Source organism: Lemur catta, chromosome 18 (assembly GCF_020740605.2).
Source record: "Lemur catta isolate mLemCat1 chromosome 18, mLemCat1.pri, whole genome shotgun sequence".
NCBI lineage: Eukaryota > Metazoa > Chordata > Mammalia > Primates > Lemuridae > Lemur > Lemur catta.
Genome location: NC_059145.1, coordinates 8,518,366 through 8,533,622, shown reverse-complemented (window position 1 = coordinate 8,533,622; position 15,257 = coordinate 8,518,366). Strand labels below are relative to the sequence as shown.

Sequence of the window (15,257 nt, the reverse complement as noted above, 5' to 3'; positions counted from 1 at the left end):
GCCCACGCGTGTCTCTACCGCGGAGCAGCTAGGCCGGCAAGCTGCACGCCCTAACCCCGCGGCCCTTTAAAGCCCGGACAGGTGCAGCTCGGCACCGCCTCTGGTTGGTTAGCGTGGGGTGACGCAACGGCACATGGCCCGTCGCTATTGGCTAGGCGGCGGGCTCCGCCCCCCGGACTGCAGAGCCCGTAGAGGTTATACGCTTTACGCAGGCGGTGCCGGCGGCGGCGTTGAGGAGGCCGAGCCCACGGCGCCCGCGGGCTGGGGCGGTCGTTTCTTCCTGCGCAGTCTACGCGGGTCTGGATCCTTCCCTGCCGGCTCGTGAGCCGTGCCTTTGCCCGCCTGCGAGGCCCTCAATCTGACCCATTCTCTTCATATCCGGATCCGGGTTCCGGACACCTCCCCCCAAACCGGCCATCCGGCCTCCTCTGCCTCAATACCTGGAATCTGACCTCTTCTCCCTAATTCTGCTGATCTAGCCCTTAACATTTATTCAGACCCTAAAACAGTGGGCTGACTCTTACCCGCTTGCCGAGGATCCAGGTCACCTTCCCCACAGTAATGGGGATAACTTATTTCCCTCCTGGAATTGCAGATTAGGCTCCTTTCCCCACCTATCTACTCTGCCACCGCGGTACCCCTGTTTGGCCTCCTTTACTCATAATAACGCAGATCTGGACTCCCAGCTTTGGCAACTCGGAACTGACTCTTTTCTTTCTCACCTGGGGCCTGGCTCCCTCAGTGAACCCTCCCCACACCCTCTATCTGCAGGTCCCCAGCCTGGGAAAAGATGGCCCCACGGCCCCCGAGGGGCCTGGTCCAAGCTCTGCTCTGGGGCGTGAGCCTCTTCCTCAGCCTCCCAGGCCCCATCTGGCTCCAGCCCTCTCCGCCCCCTCAGTCTTCTCCCCCGCCTGAGCCCCACCCGTGTCATACCTGCCGGGCGCTTGTGGACAGCTTCAACAAGGTGGGTGCATCAGCAGCCTCATGGGAGGGGGGCACAGCTACTACAGCACATTGTCGAGTGTGAGGAGCTCTGGGATGCGAATCTGCATGGATTCCAGTCCCGTCTTGGTTGCTTATTAACTGTATGGCTTTAGGCAGGTTGCCTCTCTGTGCCTTAGTTTCCTGGTGAGTAAAATAGTGAAGTGCTAGCATGTGCCAGGCACTATACTTAGCTATTACTAATTTTCTGTATTTCCAGGGCCTGGAGAGAACCATCCGGGACAACTTTGGAGGTGGAAACACTGCCTGGGAGGAAGAGAAGTTGTCCAAATACAAAGACAGGTAAGGGGCTGGTTGAGGAAGAGTGCTGTATACCCTACCTCTCAACCTTTGGTCTACTGATAGGGCTGTTAGGGAATCTTGGGGAGCACTTTTGTTCATTAACTTTTATTTGAGAGAGAGTCTCGCTCTGTCACCCTGAGTAGAGTGCAGTGGTGTCATCATAGCTCACTGCAACCTGAAACTCCTGGGCTGAAGTGATCCTCCTGCTTCAGCCTCCTGAGTAGCTGGTGATTACAGGCTCTTGCCACCATGCCCAGCTAATATTTTCTATTTTTAGTAGAGATGGGGTCTCACTTTTGCTCAGGCTGGTCTTGAACTCCTGACCTCGAGTGATCTTCCCACCTCAGCCTCCCAAAGTGCTAGGATTACAGGCGTGAGCCACTGTGTCTGGCCAGGGAGTACTTGTTCATTCAGCAAATATCACTGAAGATCTATAGTACAGCAGTAAACAAGAGGAACAAAATCCTGTCTTCCTGGAGCTTACAGTTTAGTAGAAGAGACAAACAGTGAATAAGTAAATGAATAATATTATGTCAGGTGAAGAACAAACAGTAAAGCAAGGAGGACTACAGAATGGTGGGAGACAGGGTGTTCAAGGAGTGACATTTGAAGAACAAACAGTAAAGCAAGGAGGACTACAGAATGGTGGGAGACAGGGTGTTCAAGGAGTGACATTTGAACAGAGACCTGAAGTGAAGAAGCAAGCTATGTGACGGTTGGGGAAGGGATTTGGGCAGAGGATGGGACTGAGCTTGGTGTACTTGAGGAGTGGAGTGAGCAATAGGGAGGGTAGTAGAAGGTGAAGGCCAAGATCCAGGCCTTGACGGCTACAGAAAGGAGTTCAGATTTTGTTCTGAGTGTAATGGGAAGCCATTGGAAGGTTATGAGCCAAAGAAGTGATGTGGTCTTATTTTTACCTTTAAAAGATCACTCACACTGCTATGTAGCAAACAGACTATAGGGGGCCAGGGTGGAGGGAGCTGGGAGACCAGTTTGGGAAGCAAGTACATCCTCTAGGCATGAAGGCAGCATGAGCTAGTATGATAACTAGTGGTGGACATGGGAAGGAGGGGTCACATTCTGGGTATATTTTCTAGATGGACCAATAGGACTTGATGATGGATTCATTATGAGGAATGAGAGAAAAAAGTAGAATAAAAGATGTTTATTAGGTTTTGGGCTTGAGATACTGGGTGAATAGTGTGGCTATTCTCTGAGATGGTAAGACTGGGGGACCAAGAAGATTCAAGGGAGGGATAGGATGAGGTATTCTCGTTGAACGTGTTGGGCTGAGATGTCCATTAGACATCCAAGTAGATTCCATCCAAGTCTGGAATTCAGGGGAGAAGTAGGAACTGGAAACAGGAATTTGAGAGACATCAGCATGTAGTCAGTATATAAAGTCATGGGAAGATACGACATCATATATTAATAGAAAGCTGAGGCTTGAACCCTAGTTCCTAGGTCCTCCAGCTTTCAAAGTCAAATCAAAGAGGAGCGAGCAAAGACTTCGAATTAGATAGACCTGGTTGTCGGTTCTTACTATTTGTAACCTAGGTCACTTAACCTTTCAGAGTCATAGTTTCTTCACCTGTAAAATGGGGATATTACTACCTGCTTTGCCTATTTCATAGGATTGTGGTAAGGGTTAAACTGGGATGCCCCACTAGAAATAAGAGGGTTTGTTATTAGGTAACATTGGTTATTTCCCTACATGGGCCTCAGTTTCCTCATTTAGGAATGAGGGGATTGACCAAGATAGCCCCAAGGGGACTTCCAGCTTTATAATGTCTCTTGAGTTGTTTGGTTTTTAAAGTCACCTCCTATGTGCCAGGCACTATGCCTGACCCTTTAAATACATGATATAAATACATCAAATATTTATATATTGGGTTTTTTTCTTTTCTTGCTGAATTAAGCAGAATATATTTTTTTAGTTGTGGTAAACTACACAAAAAATTTTACCATTAGGCACATTTAGTATATTCACAATGTTGTACACCATCACCACTGTCTAGTTCCAGAACATTTTCATCATCTGGAAAAGAAACCCCATATTTACCAAGCAGTCACTCCCATTCCCCCACTTCCCCCAGCTCATGGCAACCACTAATCTGCTTTAATCAAGCAAAAACTCTATAGATTTGCTAATTTCATTTAGAATCATAAAATATGTGGTCTTTCGTGTTTGGCTCCTTTCACTTAGCACATTTCCAAGGTTCATTCATTTGTAGCGTATAAGAACTTCATTCTTTTTAAATTTTTAAAATTTTTTTAAATTTTTTTTTTTTTTTTTTTTTTGAGACAGTTTCACTCTGTTGCCCGGGCTAGAGTGAGTGCCGTGGCATCAGCCTAGCTCACAGCAACCTCAGACTCCTGGGTTCAAGCCATCCTTCTGCCTCAGCCTCCCAAGTAGCTGGGACTACGGGCATGTGCCACCATGCCTGGCTAATTTTTTCTATGTATATTTTTAGTTGTCCATATAATTTCTTTCTATTTTTAGTAGAGACGGGGTCTCGCTCTTGCTCAAGCTGGTCTTGAACTCCTGAGCTCAGGCAATCCGCCTGCCTCTGTCTCCCAGAGTGCTAGGATTACAGGCGTGAGCCACCACGCCCGGCCGAACAATGGCTGAATAATATTCCATTATATGGTTATACCACATTTTATTTATCCATTCATCAGTTGATGGACATTTGGGTTGTTTCTATCTTTTTGGCTATTATAGTGCCGTTGTGAACATGTGTGTAGAAGTTTTTGTTTGAATGCAGGTTTATACCCAGGAGTGGAATTGGTGGGTCATATGGTGATCCCATATTTAACTTACTGCGGAACTGCCTTTCCACAGTGATTGTACCATTTTGCATTCCCACCTCAATGTAGGAGGGTTCTAATTTCTACACATCCTTGCCAACACTTGTTATATATTTTTAATCATACCTACCCAGCAAGGGTATTCTATTCCATTGTTCAGATGCAGGAACTGAGGTATCTTACAACAAATCTGCAGGGGAGGTATCGTTGTCCCCATTTTACAGATGAGGAAACAGAGGTTCAGAGGTTAAGTGACTTGCCCAAGGTCACACAACTAGATTTGAACCCAGGTCTGTGTACTTCCCAGAACCAATACCCCATTCCATTATGTCCCATGGCCTCTCCTTTGATATCGTCACTGCACGAGGAAGGGTGGAGAGAGAGACCTGAGGAGGTGGGGTGGGGTGGAATGTGTTCACACCATCCCTGCCCCGTCCCCGGTCAGTGAGACCCGCCTGGTAGAGGTGCTCGAGGGTGTGTGCAGCAAGTCGGACTTCGAGTGCCACCGCCTGTTGGAGTTGAGCGAGGAGCTGGTGGAGAGCTGGTGGTTTCACAAGTGAGTAGCATGGGGGCCTTCCCTGGGGGTGGGTCACATGCGGGGTCCAGTGATAAGGCCTTGGCTTGGCCAAGAAGCAGGGGGTTGCATGCTGGGGGGCGTGTCCTGGTTCAGCTACTTCCAACCTCAGATCTGCTAAGGACTTGCTGGGGTACCCAAGCTCCCACTCTAAGCCTTAGTTTATCTCTCTGCCAAATGGGGAAAGGGCATTGGTCAGGTGGCCTTATGGGTCTTATGCCCAAGACTGGTTAAATCACAGATTTGGTGGGGTAGGGAAGTGGGCAGCACCTCTGACACTGCACAGCACTCCTCCTCCTCCTCCCTCCACCCTGCCCCTGCCTCAGGCAGCAGGAGGCCCCGGATCTCTTCCAGTGGCTCTGCTCAGACTCCCTGAAGCTCTGCTGCCCCTCAGGCACCTTCGGGCCCTCCTGCCTTCGTGAGTTTGTCTGTTTATTATTATTATTATTATTTCTGACAAAAGTGCCTTTCAGAATCTGTGAGTTTTTAAAGTTCTTCTTGGGGGATGGGAGGGGACTTTTGTGGCCAGACGGCCAGTGCTGGCTCTGTCCCTAGCTGGCTGTGTGAGCTCAGGCTACTAAGATCACTTTTCTGGACCTCAGTTCTGGCCTGCCTCACAGGGCTGGTGAGATGAGCAAATCAGTAGGGAAAGGCTTTGGACAAAGGCAACAAGGGCTCTGCTGAGTCAGATGCAGTATGGTTATTGCCAGGTATTGGGGAATGCTGCCCCCCACCCTGGCCCCTTCATTCCCCATGCTGGATCAGACTAAGTTACCTTCCTGGGGAGGGGTGGGTACTGCCCTGAAGGCCCCCTTGTCACTATCTATCCACACTCACAGTTCTGAGGCAGAAACTGAACTTAGTATCAGTCCCTTTTAAAACAGCCTCTTCTGAAGCTGCACATGAAGAGTTTAGCTACAAAGATGGTCAATTCAGTCTTTTTTGAGACAGACTTTCACTCTGTTGCCCAGGGTAGGGTGCCGTGGCATCAGCCTAACTCACAGCAACCTCAAACTCCTGGGCTCAAGCAATCCTCCTGCCTCAGCCTCCTGAGTAGCTGGGACTACAGGCATGAGCCACTATGCCCAGCTAATGTTTTCTATATGTATTTTGAGTTGTCCATATAATTTCTTTCTATATTTTTTTTTAGTAGAGACAGGGTCTTGCTCTTGCTCAGGCTGGTCTCGAACTCCTGAGCTCAAACGATCCTCCCGCCTCGGCCTCCCGGAGTGCTAGGATTACAGGCATGAGCCACCATGCCCGGCCTCAATTCAGTCTTTATAAAAGAAAAGATTTGTAAATAACCTAATTGTTCCATAACAGGTAATTGATTAAGTAAATTTCATGCAAATATTATGTTGTCATTAACATTTCCTCTCTAAAAATGTTTAATGGTATGTGGAAAATATTCTCTTGTATGTCAAGGTTGTATATAAGACTTCACCCAGTTTGGTGTCTTCCCATAGCCTGTCCTGGGGGTACAGAGAGGCCCTGCGGTGGCTACGGGCAGTGTGAAGGGGAAGGGACCCGAGGGGGCAGCGGGCACTGTGACTGCCAAGCCGGCTACGGGGGCGAGGCCTGTGGCCAATGCGGCCTTGGCTACTTTGAGGCGGAGCGCAATGCCAGCCATCTGGTATGTTCGGGTAGGTAGCCAAAGGGTGTGGTGCTGGGCAGGGGCAGATGAGCTACCTGCCTGCCCATCCTCATAGTGCCCCCATCCTACCCAGCTTGTTTTGGCCCCTGCGCCCGCTGCTCAGGACCTGAGGAATCAAACTGTTTGCAGTGCAAGAAAGGCTGGGCCCTGCATCACCTCAAGTGTGTAGGTGAGTGGGGCCCTACCTAGGTCTGGGGAGGACGGGCAGGAGTCTGGGATTGGGGCCTCATTCCCTTAAGACATACACCTGGGCTGGGGCAACACAGTCCCCATCTTCATGGAGATCTCAACCAGGCTTTTTCAGAACAGACTGACCTGTGTACAGTGAGAGACGTCGCTGATCCAGCGCAGTGGAGTTGCTGGTGGGGGATCAGCAAAGGCTTCTTAGAGGAGGTTGTCACTGTGGCCAAGTCTTGAAAAGTGAAGAAGGGTTGGCCAGGGGAATGAGGGTACCGAAGTTGGGTTCAGGAAACCTGGCTTCAATACTTGGTTTGGTCCCTGCCTCGCCACTTTACATAGACTAGGGTAAAAGTTAAGCTGCCGTAACAGAAAGATCCCCCAAAGACTGTGGCTTACAGAATCTACACGTTTAGTTTTTTCTCATATCACAGTCCTGAAGTGAATGCTCCATGCTGGCAGGGATGCTCTGCTTGTCACAATCATTCAAAGACCCAGGTTTTTCCTATCTTACTGCATAGTCACCCCTTTGGGTGATGTCTGCGTGGTTGAGGCTGAGTCATGGGCACCTCTGTGTTCCATGTCCCAGCACTCAGGAAGTGAGAAGGAGAAGAAAACGCAGGGAAGAGGCCAAGCCCATTGTCTTAAGGCCAAGCTAAAAGTGGAGCACATCTCGTTTGTTTACACCCTATTGGCCAGAACTCAATCACAGGGCCACACTTAGCTGCAAGGCAGGTTGGAAAATGTAGTCTCTGGCTGGGCAGCCTGAGGTCCAGCCGCACCTCTGCTTCTGTGTTGGTGGGCAGCATGCAGTTTCTGCCACACCATTTACTCCTAGGCAAGTCCATTCCCCAACAACCCTTGCCTCAGCCCCCTGTTAATTAAATAGGGATAGAAATTCCCACCCTGCTCACCTCTCTGCAGACATTGATGAGTGTGGCACAGAGCGAGCCAATTGCGGAGCCGACCAGTTCTGCGTGAACACCGAGGGCTCCTATGAGTGCCGAGGTCAGTGTCCACTTCTGCGGAGGAGGGGATGTGGCCTACCCTTTCAACGTTCCCCTTCTCAGGCTTCAGCGCCCTGCTGGGCCTCCTCTTCTGGAGCTTGACTCCCCCAGGCCCCAGGGCAGCTCTCACCCTCATCTCTCTTCTCCCCTCTCCAGATTGTGCCAAGGCCTGCCTGGGCTGCATGGGGGCAGGGCCAGGCCGCTGTAAGAAGTGTAGCCCTGGCTACCAACAGGTGGGCTCCAAGTGTCTCGGTAAGTCTCCTGCCGATGAGGCACAGGCACCTGGGAGTGTCTTACCCACCACGAATCAAGAGGGGGCTGGAGCCGGGCGCCGTGGCTCACACCTGTAATCTTAGCACTCTGGGAGGCCGAGGCGGGCGGATTGCTTGAGCTCAGCCTGAGCAAGAGCGAGACCCCGTCTCTACTAAAATAGAAATAAATTATATGGACAAGTAAAAATATATATAGAAAGAATTAGCCAGGCATGGTGGCGCATGCCTGTAGTCCCAGCTACTCGGGAGGCTGAGGCAGGAGGGTTGCTTGAGCCCAGGAGTTTGAGGTTGCTGTGAGCTAGGCTGATGCCACGGCACTCTAGCCCGGGCAACAGAGTGAGACTCTGTCTCAAAAAAAAAAAGTGTGTGTGGGGGGGCTGGAATATGGGCAGGGTAGGGGAAGGAAAAGTGGAATGTTGCCTGGGCAAGGGCAGGGGCCAGTGTCAGGACGTGATTGAGGAGTCAGGGGTGCTGCATGGAGGGGCCTTGGCAGTCAGGACTCTGACCCCTCCCCACCCTTCCTCAAGATGTGGACGAGTGTGAGACAGAGGTGTGTCCCGGAGAGAATGAGCAGTGTGAGAACACTGAGGGCGGCTATCGCTGTGTCTGTGCTGAGGGCTACAAACAGATGGAGGGCGTCTGTGTGAAGGAGCAGATCCCAGGTGAGCCCTGGGGAAGGGAGAGGGAGGTCCTCATCCAGGGGCGGAGGGCAGGCAAGTCTCTTTTCCAGGTAGCAGCAGCAGCTATAGACCCAGCCCCCAAGAGGCTGCACTGAGACCTGATCTGCAGGTTGGCTTTTGCTAGCCTCATGCTTCCCGGGCTGGAAAGAGAATCAGACTTGGCATCAAATCAATATGCCTCCCTAAGGCTGTTTGCCCATCTGTCCAAGGGGACCAGTCCTTACCCTGGCCTGGTGAGAGCAGGGTAATCACAACAATGACGATGGGGACCACTTTCCCAGCTCCTACTGTCAGATGCTGTTCCAAGCACATTGTGTGCATTAATTTATTTAGACCCTGAAACGACCCAGTGCAGTAGGTATTAGTCTCATCCCTATTTTACACGTGTAGGAACTAAGATGCAGAGAGGTGAAGCAGGCTGCAGAGCTGGGATTTGGATCCAGGCAGTCTGGCTCGAGCTGGACTAATACATGCCATGTATACTCTACCCCTGACTCACTCACTGCATGGCCTTGGCGAGTCCAACCTCTTCACCCCCCTGAGCCTCAGTTTCCCATTTAGTGAGGGACAATAAGTGCCCAATGCAGTGTTGTTCTGAGCAGTAAATGATGTGAGTGCCTGACATGCTGGGCAGGCGTGTGGGAGTCCTGGGAAGGCTGCAAGAACTGCCAGGAACAGGGGTAGGAGTGACAGCTGCATCTCTTGCTCCTCTGTAGAGTCGGCAGGCTTCTTCTCGGAGATGACAGAGGATGAGCTGGTGGTGCTACAGCAGATGTTCTTCGGTGTCATCATCTGTGCACTGGCCACGCTGGCTGCCAAGGGGGACTTGGTGTTCACTGCTATTTTCATTGGGGCTGTGGCGGCCATGACTGGCTACTGGTTGTCAGAGCGCAGTGACCGTGTGCTGGAGGGCTTCATCAAGGGCAGATAATCCCTGCCACCACTTGCAGGATCTCCTCCCACCCAGGATGCCCCCAGAGGTTGGGCCTCTCTCCTGCTGGACACTCAGGGCAGCTGGGTTTATTTTTGAGAGTGGGGTAAGCACCCCCTACCTGCCTTACAGAGCAGCCCAGGCATCCAAGCCTGGGCAGTTGAGACCCCTGGCTGAAAAAGTAGCCCTGAAGGTGGATACCATGAGATCCTCGCCTGGGGGGACTGGGCAGGCTTCACAGTGTGTGAATTTTAAAAGAAAAGTTTCTCCTTATGGTGGCTGCTAATGAGCTTTAGCCCCTATCCAGGATGAGGGGGTCCCCACAGGGGTGGGGCCGTCACAGCCCCCTCCTGCCAGCTGCATGCTGCCAGCTCCTGTTCAGTATTCTCCCCATCCCCACCCGCCACTTATTTATTTATCTCAGGAAATAAAGAAAGGTCTTGGAAAATTGCAAAGTTTGTCTTTCTACCTGTCTCACTACCACCTTGGGGAAGTTTTCTAAAACCCTGGGAAATCGAGTGCTGCCCCGACGGAGGAGTGGATGGAGGATGAAGCAGAGGGAGGACAAAGGAAAGGGCTGGCCCTGGAGTAGTTTTAGGAGAAGGGGGATAGAGAAACTGGCCTTAGGAGTGGAAGTTTCTGGGTTTGATACCAGCTGTCATTTGTCAAAGGATCCTGGACTTTTGCCTCTGAACGTCACTTTTCTCATTCCTAAAATGTGCCTGATAATGCTTTCCACGCAGGCTTAATGTGAAAATTAAATGGTGCAGGACAGATAGTAGATGTTCAGTAAGATACTGGTTGCCATTATTGTCAAAGCCTCCAAGGGTCAAGCAGTCTTTTCTCTGGAAGTCCTCCCCTCCCCAGTATACAAAGGACTTGGAATTACTTGGGGGCGAGGCCTCCAGTCTCTGATTGAGTACAGAATCCTGGCATGGCCAGAGCGAGGCATGAGCCAAGTCCTAAGGGTTTATTTCTTTGGCACAGAGAGGAGAGTCAGTCTGGACACGTGAGGCCCATCTCTCCCCATTGGAGAGTCTGGGGCACCTGCTCCCAGTTCCCCATGCCCAAATCCATGCACATCCACCCTGTATTCCGCGTAAACCACGGCCTCTGTGCAAAATACCGGCTGAAAAAAATAGGGTATTAAAAAAAACAAAGACAAAAAACGGGGCGTGGTGGTAGGGTAGGTTCACACCCAGCTGTCCCCGGGGACGGGGCAGTCAGGCAGAGGCCCGGGAATGCCAGTTTTTCAAACGCTCAACTGTCCCAGTCGGCCATGCCACGTGGGCATCCAGGGCAGGGTCCCAGTCCTGCGTTAGGCCCCTTCAGAGCTCGATGGTATCGCTGGAGGCGCTGCGGGAGTCCCCAGACTTGCAGCGCGGCTGGACGTCGCCCTGGGGTTCCCCGGGCTGGGCGGGGGTGGTATCAGGGGCTGGGGTCGGGGCAGGCAGTAGCTGCACGGTGCTGGGCAGCTCATCTAGCGGTAGACTGTCCACCGACGACAGCCCGTGGCGCCACGGGTTCCAACTGATCTTGAGGGAGCCCCTGGAGAAGCTGTCCAGGGAGCTGCCGGACGCCGCTGCGGGCCCTCCGTCGGGCTCGTCCACCACGTGCTGGGGGACCGGGCCGCGCACGCGCACGTCGCTGAGGGACCTGCAGCGGCTGCGGAGGAGCGAAGAGCCCGCGCCGTCGAGTTCGGCGTCGGGATGGCTGCCCCGGCGTGGCCGCAGAGCGCCCCCAGGCGGCGGGGAGGCCAGGCCGCTCAGGCCGCAGCGCCGGAAAACGCTGTCTCGCACCAAGTGCTCTCGGAAGAGCGCGGCGTCGATGCTGCTGCTCAGGTTGATGGGCGACGGCGGCCGCAGATCCAGGTCGCTCAGCGACGGCGCCGGCCCCACGCTGCTGCGAGACAGTCCCGGGCCACCCTGGGGGCCGCGACCCAGCGACGCAGCCGAGCCCCAGGCGCCTGAACTGGGCGTGGCCAGCTGCCCACTCTCCGCCGGGTTGCGGATGAGGCTCTTGCTGATATCCAAGCTGCCTGCGCCAACGCCACTGGGCCCCGCGTAGCAGTTATTGGGGCGCTCCGGCACCTCGCTCTTGCCCGACGGCGCGGGGCACGCCAGGCGCAGCAGCTTTGCCCAGCAAGCGTGCTCCGTGGGCGGCCTGGGCCGCACGGCAGCCAAAGCGGCCAATGCCAGGGCGAGTGCCCATGTCAGCTCCAGTAGGCGCAGCCAGAAGTGGACGCCCCACCAGGCCCACGAGAAGCGGCCCACCCGGCCTGGGCCCGGGTACAGCCAGAGCGCGGCCGCCAGCTGCAAGCCGCTGGCCAGCAGCCCCAGAGCGCCCGCCACGGCCAGTAGCCGCGGGCCCGGGCTGGCATCCCAGCCCCGCGACCCAGCCAGCAGGCGGCGACGGCACAGGCAGAGCGTGCCCAGAGCCACCGCCGCGCCCCAGGCGCACGACAAGCCCTGCGCCAGGAGGTTGAACGCAGGCCTAGCCGACAGCAGGTCTGCCGCTAGCAACCCCACGCCGTGCGCCAGCGCCAAGGCTCCCAGCAGGAGCGGGTTCTGCAGCGGCTGTGGCAGCCCCGCGCCCAGGCCGAGCAGGGTCAGGGCTGCCAGCGCCGTGAGCAGCAAGGGGAAGGGCAGGTTGTAGAGCACCAGGCCGGCGCGTACGGCCAGCCGCGCCTGTGAGCCGTAGGGGTCGGTGAGCATGTAGGCGGACCGCAGCCCCGAAGCTACTAGCACCAGCACCGCGGCCACTAGTGCCAGCCGGGGCCCCGAGGGGGCTGCTGGCAGCGCTGCCAGTGCCAACAACGCGGGCAGCAGAAAGAGCACCCCCACCCCGTACACGTGCAGCTCCCAGGAAAAGCTCAGCACCCGCCGCAGGGGTCCCCAGCGCAGGGGGGGTGCGGTGGCGTTGGCTGGGGGGCTAGAGGCTGGGGCTGAAGCCATGGAGCTGGCTGAGGGCTCTGGAGGGGGAGGCTGGCCCAGGGCTCGCTGCGTGGTAACTCGAATGAGGCCCCGGCGTGATGTTGAGGGGGCCTGGACTGGGGGTGCTGGGGGATGGCTTTGGGGGCGCCCGGGCCACTCTTCGGCTTCATCTGCAATAATAACAATATTAAAATAGCCCCTTGAAAAGAGTTTTTGATTTTCCATCATTCTCTAGTGTGGCTGGCAAGTTATTTAACTTTTCTCAGCACACGTGCGAAATGGAGATAACAGCACCTACCTGATTAGGTGTGGAGAGGATGAAATGTTTAGCATGGTGCCCAACACCCAATAAGAGCTAAATGGATGTGAGCTATCATTTTTATTAATGATCCTATCAGGGAAGTAGTACCTCGGCAGTTCCCTACCTGTGCTGCATATTAGAATCACCTGGAGGCTAAGGAATCGGAATTTCTTGGGATGTGGCCATTCCCCAGAGTTGGAGAATCACTCTACTAAATATATCCATGTTACATAAAAGAACATTCTAGCCCCAAAAGGGCAAATGACTTTTCCCAGAGTACCCAGTGAGTATTAGTTTATTATCCTAAATTATTTGAAGGAGGTCCTGGCCAATTCCTTTAAGCAGGTGCTTGTCCCCTTTCACTCCCCACCCTCTACCCCCCATATATACTTCACACAGGTTCTTAGTTATTGGACAGAGTACTCCCTCTCCCCAAACCCCAGCCATGCCCTCACCTGGCTGCAGGGCCCCCACAGGGCTCTCTGTTTGGTTTGTAGCTGGGCCAGGGTCCGAGGGACCAGGGATCAGGGACTTGGGGGTGTCTGGGGCCTCCACTGCTCCTCTCACCCGCTGGGGGGAGATGGGGTCTGCTCCATTCATCTCTGCTATCTCTGAAATGACAAAAGCAGTCATTGCCTTGCCGGACCCTCCTGCGGTCCTCAAAATCCAATCCCTCAGAGCAGAGGGACAATCACCTTCATTTGCCAGAATGAGCAAAATGAGACCCAGAAGGACCCAGACAACTGACGCACCCAGCTGCTCTGGAACATTGCACCTTCCCAGCCCTGCTCAGCACCCGCACTTTCATACCCACCTGGCTTGGGCTGCCCATCCGGAGCCTCTGAGATGGGAGGACCTGTGGGCGGGGGTCCTGACGAATCCTTAACATCAGGGAGGCCAGCCTGCTTGGGCGGGGGGCCTGGGGAGCTGACTTCCCAGGCCTCCCCAGCTCCAGGCATTTTGGGGGGCTCAACTGGCAGCTCCTCAGCAGGAGGAAGGCTTCTGGCCAACGGCAAGTCTGGCTGAGCCCCAGGCTCCTGAGAGGATGCCCCCTCAACTGCAGATACCGTACCAGCATCGGGGGCTGCTGGATACTGCTGAGTGAACAGGGGGCCTTGTGCTGCTTGCTGGAAGTCCTCCTCCTGCCCGCCCTGTTCTTCCAGCATCGGCCTCTTGACAGTGCCTGAGTGGGGCACAAGAGTGTGGGGAGGGCCCTGGTGGCCAGAGTGAGAAGTGTGTGGGACTTTGGTCTTGGCTTTAGCCGTCAGACCCTCATCTTTAGGTGGTCGCTGTCCTGCTTGGCCTCCAGGCTCCAGGGCAGGGGGAACTGTGGCCGCCCTGAGTTGAAGCCTGGGAGTTGTGGGGATGACAGTGAGATGGGGGCGGGCCACTGCTTGTGGGGCCAGTGCTTCTTGCTCCAGAGGCTCCTGTGAGTCCAGAGGTCCTGTCCAGCCCTGGGAGCTTGGTCCTCGAGCCATCTGGAGGTCATCAGTTATTGGGAGTCGTTCTCTCTGAGCCCCAGGGGCTGCTTTGGGCCCATGCAGGGCTGGGCCAAGGGCAGAGTCTGCAGGCTTTGCAGACATCTCTTCAGCAGGGGCATGGGGGACATCAGAGTTCCAGGGGCTCTCATCTCTGGGGTTATCCCAGAAGAAGTCAAACGTCTGGGGCTCTGAGCTCATAGGGCCCTTGCGGTGTGCTTTTGGGATCAGGTAGGTTTCTGGGTGCTCAAGTGACTTGGGAAGGCCCCTGTTCAGGGCAGGGCCAGCCCCCAGGGATGGCAACAGCAACAAGAGGCCACATACACGACCCCATGGGCTGGGGGCCATGGTCTACACCGATGCCTGGGCCGAGAGCCCTAACTTCCAGTCCTCACTGGATGAGCCTAAAAAAAGGAGAGAGGGATGACATGTCAGGGTTGGGGGCTTCCATGGCTTCCCCAAGGGGCTGGTGGAAAGAAAGAAGAGTGACACTGGACAGCAGCTTACCCCTGCTTTTAAAACTGCATCTCTGGTCATGCCACTTTCCCTGCTTCAAAACCTTCAGTGACTCCCCAGTGTCCCCAGGAGAGAACATAAGCTCCTCTTCTGGTCTTCCAAGGCCATGGCCACACCAGGCTGCTCACCTGTCCACCGAAACCCAGTGGACTGTCTAACTCCCCATGCCTTTGCACTGCTGTTCCCTCTACTGAGAACACCCTCTCCCTTCTCCTTCACTTGCTGAAATCCTATTCTTGAAGGCTCAGTTCAAATACGGGAGCAGTGGAGAGGGAGAGGAACACGCACCTGCCTTTCAGGAGGGACCTAAGTTTGAATTCCAGCTTTGCCATTTCCTTGGTGAGTTACTTTCCCTTTTTACATCATGGTTTTCCCATCAGTAAAATGGGATAATGAGAATATCCGATCCAAGGAGGTCTTATAAGACATAAGTAACAAAACACACACGGGCCAGGTCCACACCAGGAGTTTAATCAGCACTGGAGCTGTTGTACTTTTCCCTTGGTCCAGAAAGTGTTCTCTCTCCCCATTCCCCGTAAGGATTTCGACAGATAATTTGAACACATACTATGTGCCAGGCCCCTGCGATGAAGCAGTGAACAGACTGCTAAGACTGCCCTCATGGAGCTGGCATTCTAG

General features: G+C 54.1%; 2 protein-coding genes across 3 annotated transcripts; one reads left to right on the top strand and one right to left on the bottom strand.

Moving 5' to 3' along the window:
- Window positions 1–197: 197 nt before the first annotated feature.
- On the top strand, window positions 198–9,840 carry CRELD1 (cysteine rich with EGF like domains 1). The gene is made up of 11 exons (XM_045529756.1): window positions 198–297; window positions 772–964; window positions 1,202–1,284; window positions 4,541–4,651; window positions 4,996–5,087; window positions 6,136–6,312; window positions 6,397–6,492; window positions 7,425–7,508; window positions 7,664–7,759; window positions 8,307–8,441; window positions 9,176–9,840. Exons 2-11 carry the CDS (start codon window positions 791–793, stop codon window positions 9,388–9,390), a joined length of 1,263 nt encoding a protein of 420 aa, XP_045385712.1. The 5' UTR covers window positions 198–297; window positions 772–790; the 3' UTR covers window positions 9,391–9,840.
- Window positions 9,841–10,345: 505 nt separating this feature from the next.
- Window positions 10,346–15,257, bottom strand: PRRT3 (proline rich transmembrane protein 3). Of its 2 annotated transcripts, XM_045529745.1 has the most exons (4): window positions 15,187–15,257; window positions 13,439–14,506; window positions 13,080–13,235; window positions 10,346–12,493 (listed from the first exon to the last, which is right to left on the bottom strand). In XM_045529745.1, exons 2-4 carry the CDS (start codon window positions 14,448–14,450, stop codon window positions 10,719–10,721), a joined length of 2,943 nt encoding a protein of 980 aa, XP_045385701.1. In that variant the 5' UTR covers window positions 14,451–14,506; window positions 15,187–15,257; the 3' UTR covers window positions 10,346–10,718. The 2 variants fall into 2 exon arrangements, with proteins under 2 accessions (XP_045385701.1, XP_045385702.1); XM_045529746.1 differs by lacking the exon at window positions 15,187–15,257 and having other exon boundaries at window positions 13,439–14,971.

Coding starts and splice junctions, on each gene's coding strand:
- CRELD1 (XM_045529756.1), top strand. CDS start 791: ATGGCCCCACGGCCCCCGAGGGGCCTGGTCCAAGCTCTGCTCTGGGGC. Junction 965..1,201: donor TTGTGGACAGCTTCAACAAG/GTGGGTGCATCA, acceptor CTGTATTTCCAG/GGCCTGGAGAGAACCATCCG. Junction 1,285..4,540: donor TTGTCCAAATACAAAGACAG/GTAAGGGGCTGG, acceptor GTCCCCGGTCAG/TGAGACCCGCCTGGTAGAGG.
- PRRT3 (XM_045529745.1), bottom strand. CDS start 14,450: ATGGCCCCCAGCCCATGGGGTCGTGTATGTGGCCTCTTGTTGCTGTTG. Junction 13,236..13,438: donor GGATGGGCAGCCCAAGCCAG/GTGGGTATGAAA, acceptor TTGTCATTTCAG/AGATAGCAGAGATGAATGGA. Junction 12,494..13,079: donor TGTGGGGGCCCTGCAGCCAG/GTGAGGGCATGG, acceptor TTATTATTGCAG/ATGAAGCCGAAGAGTGGCCC.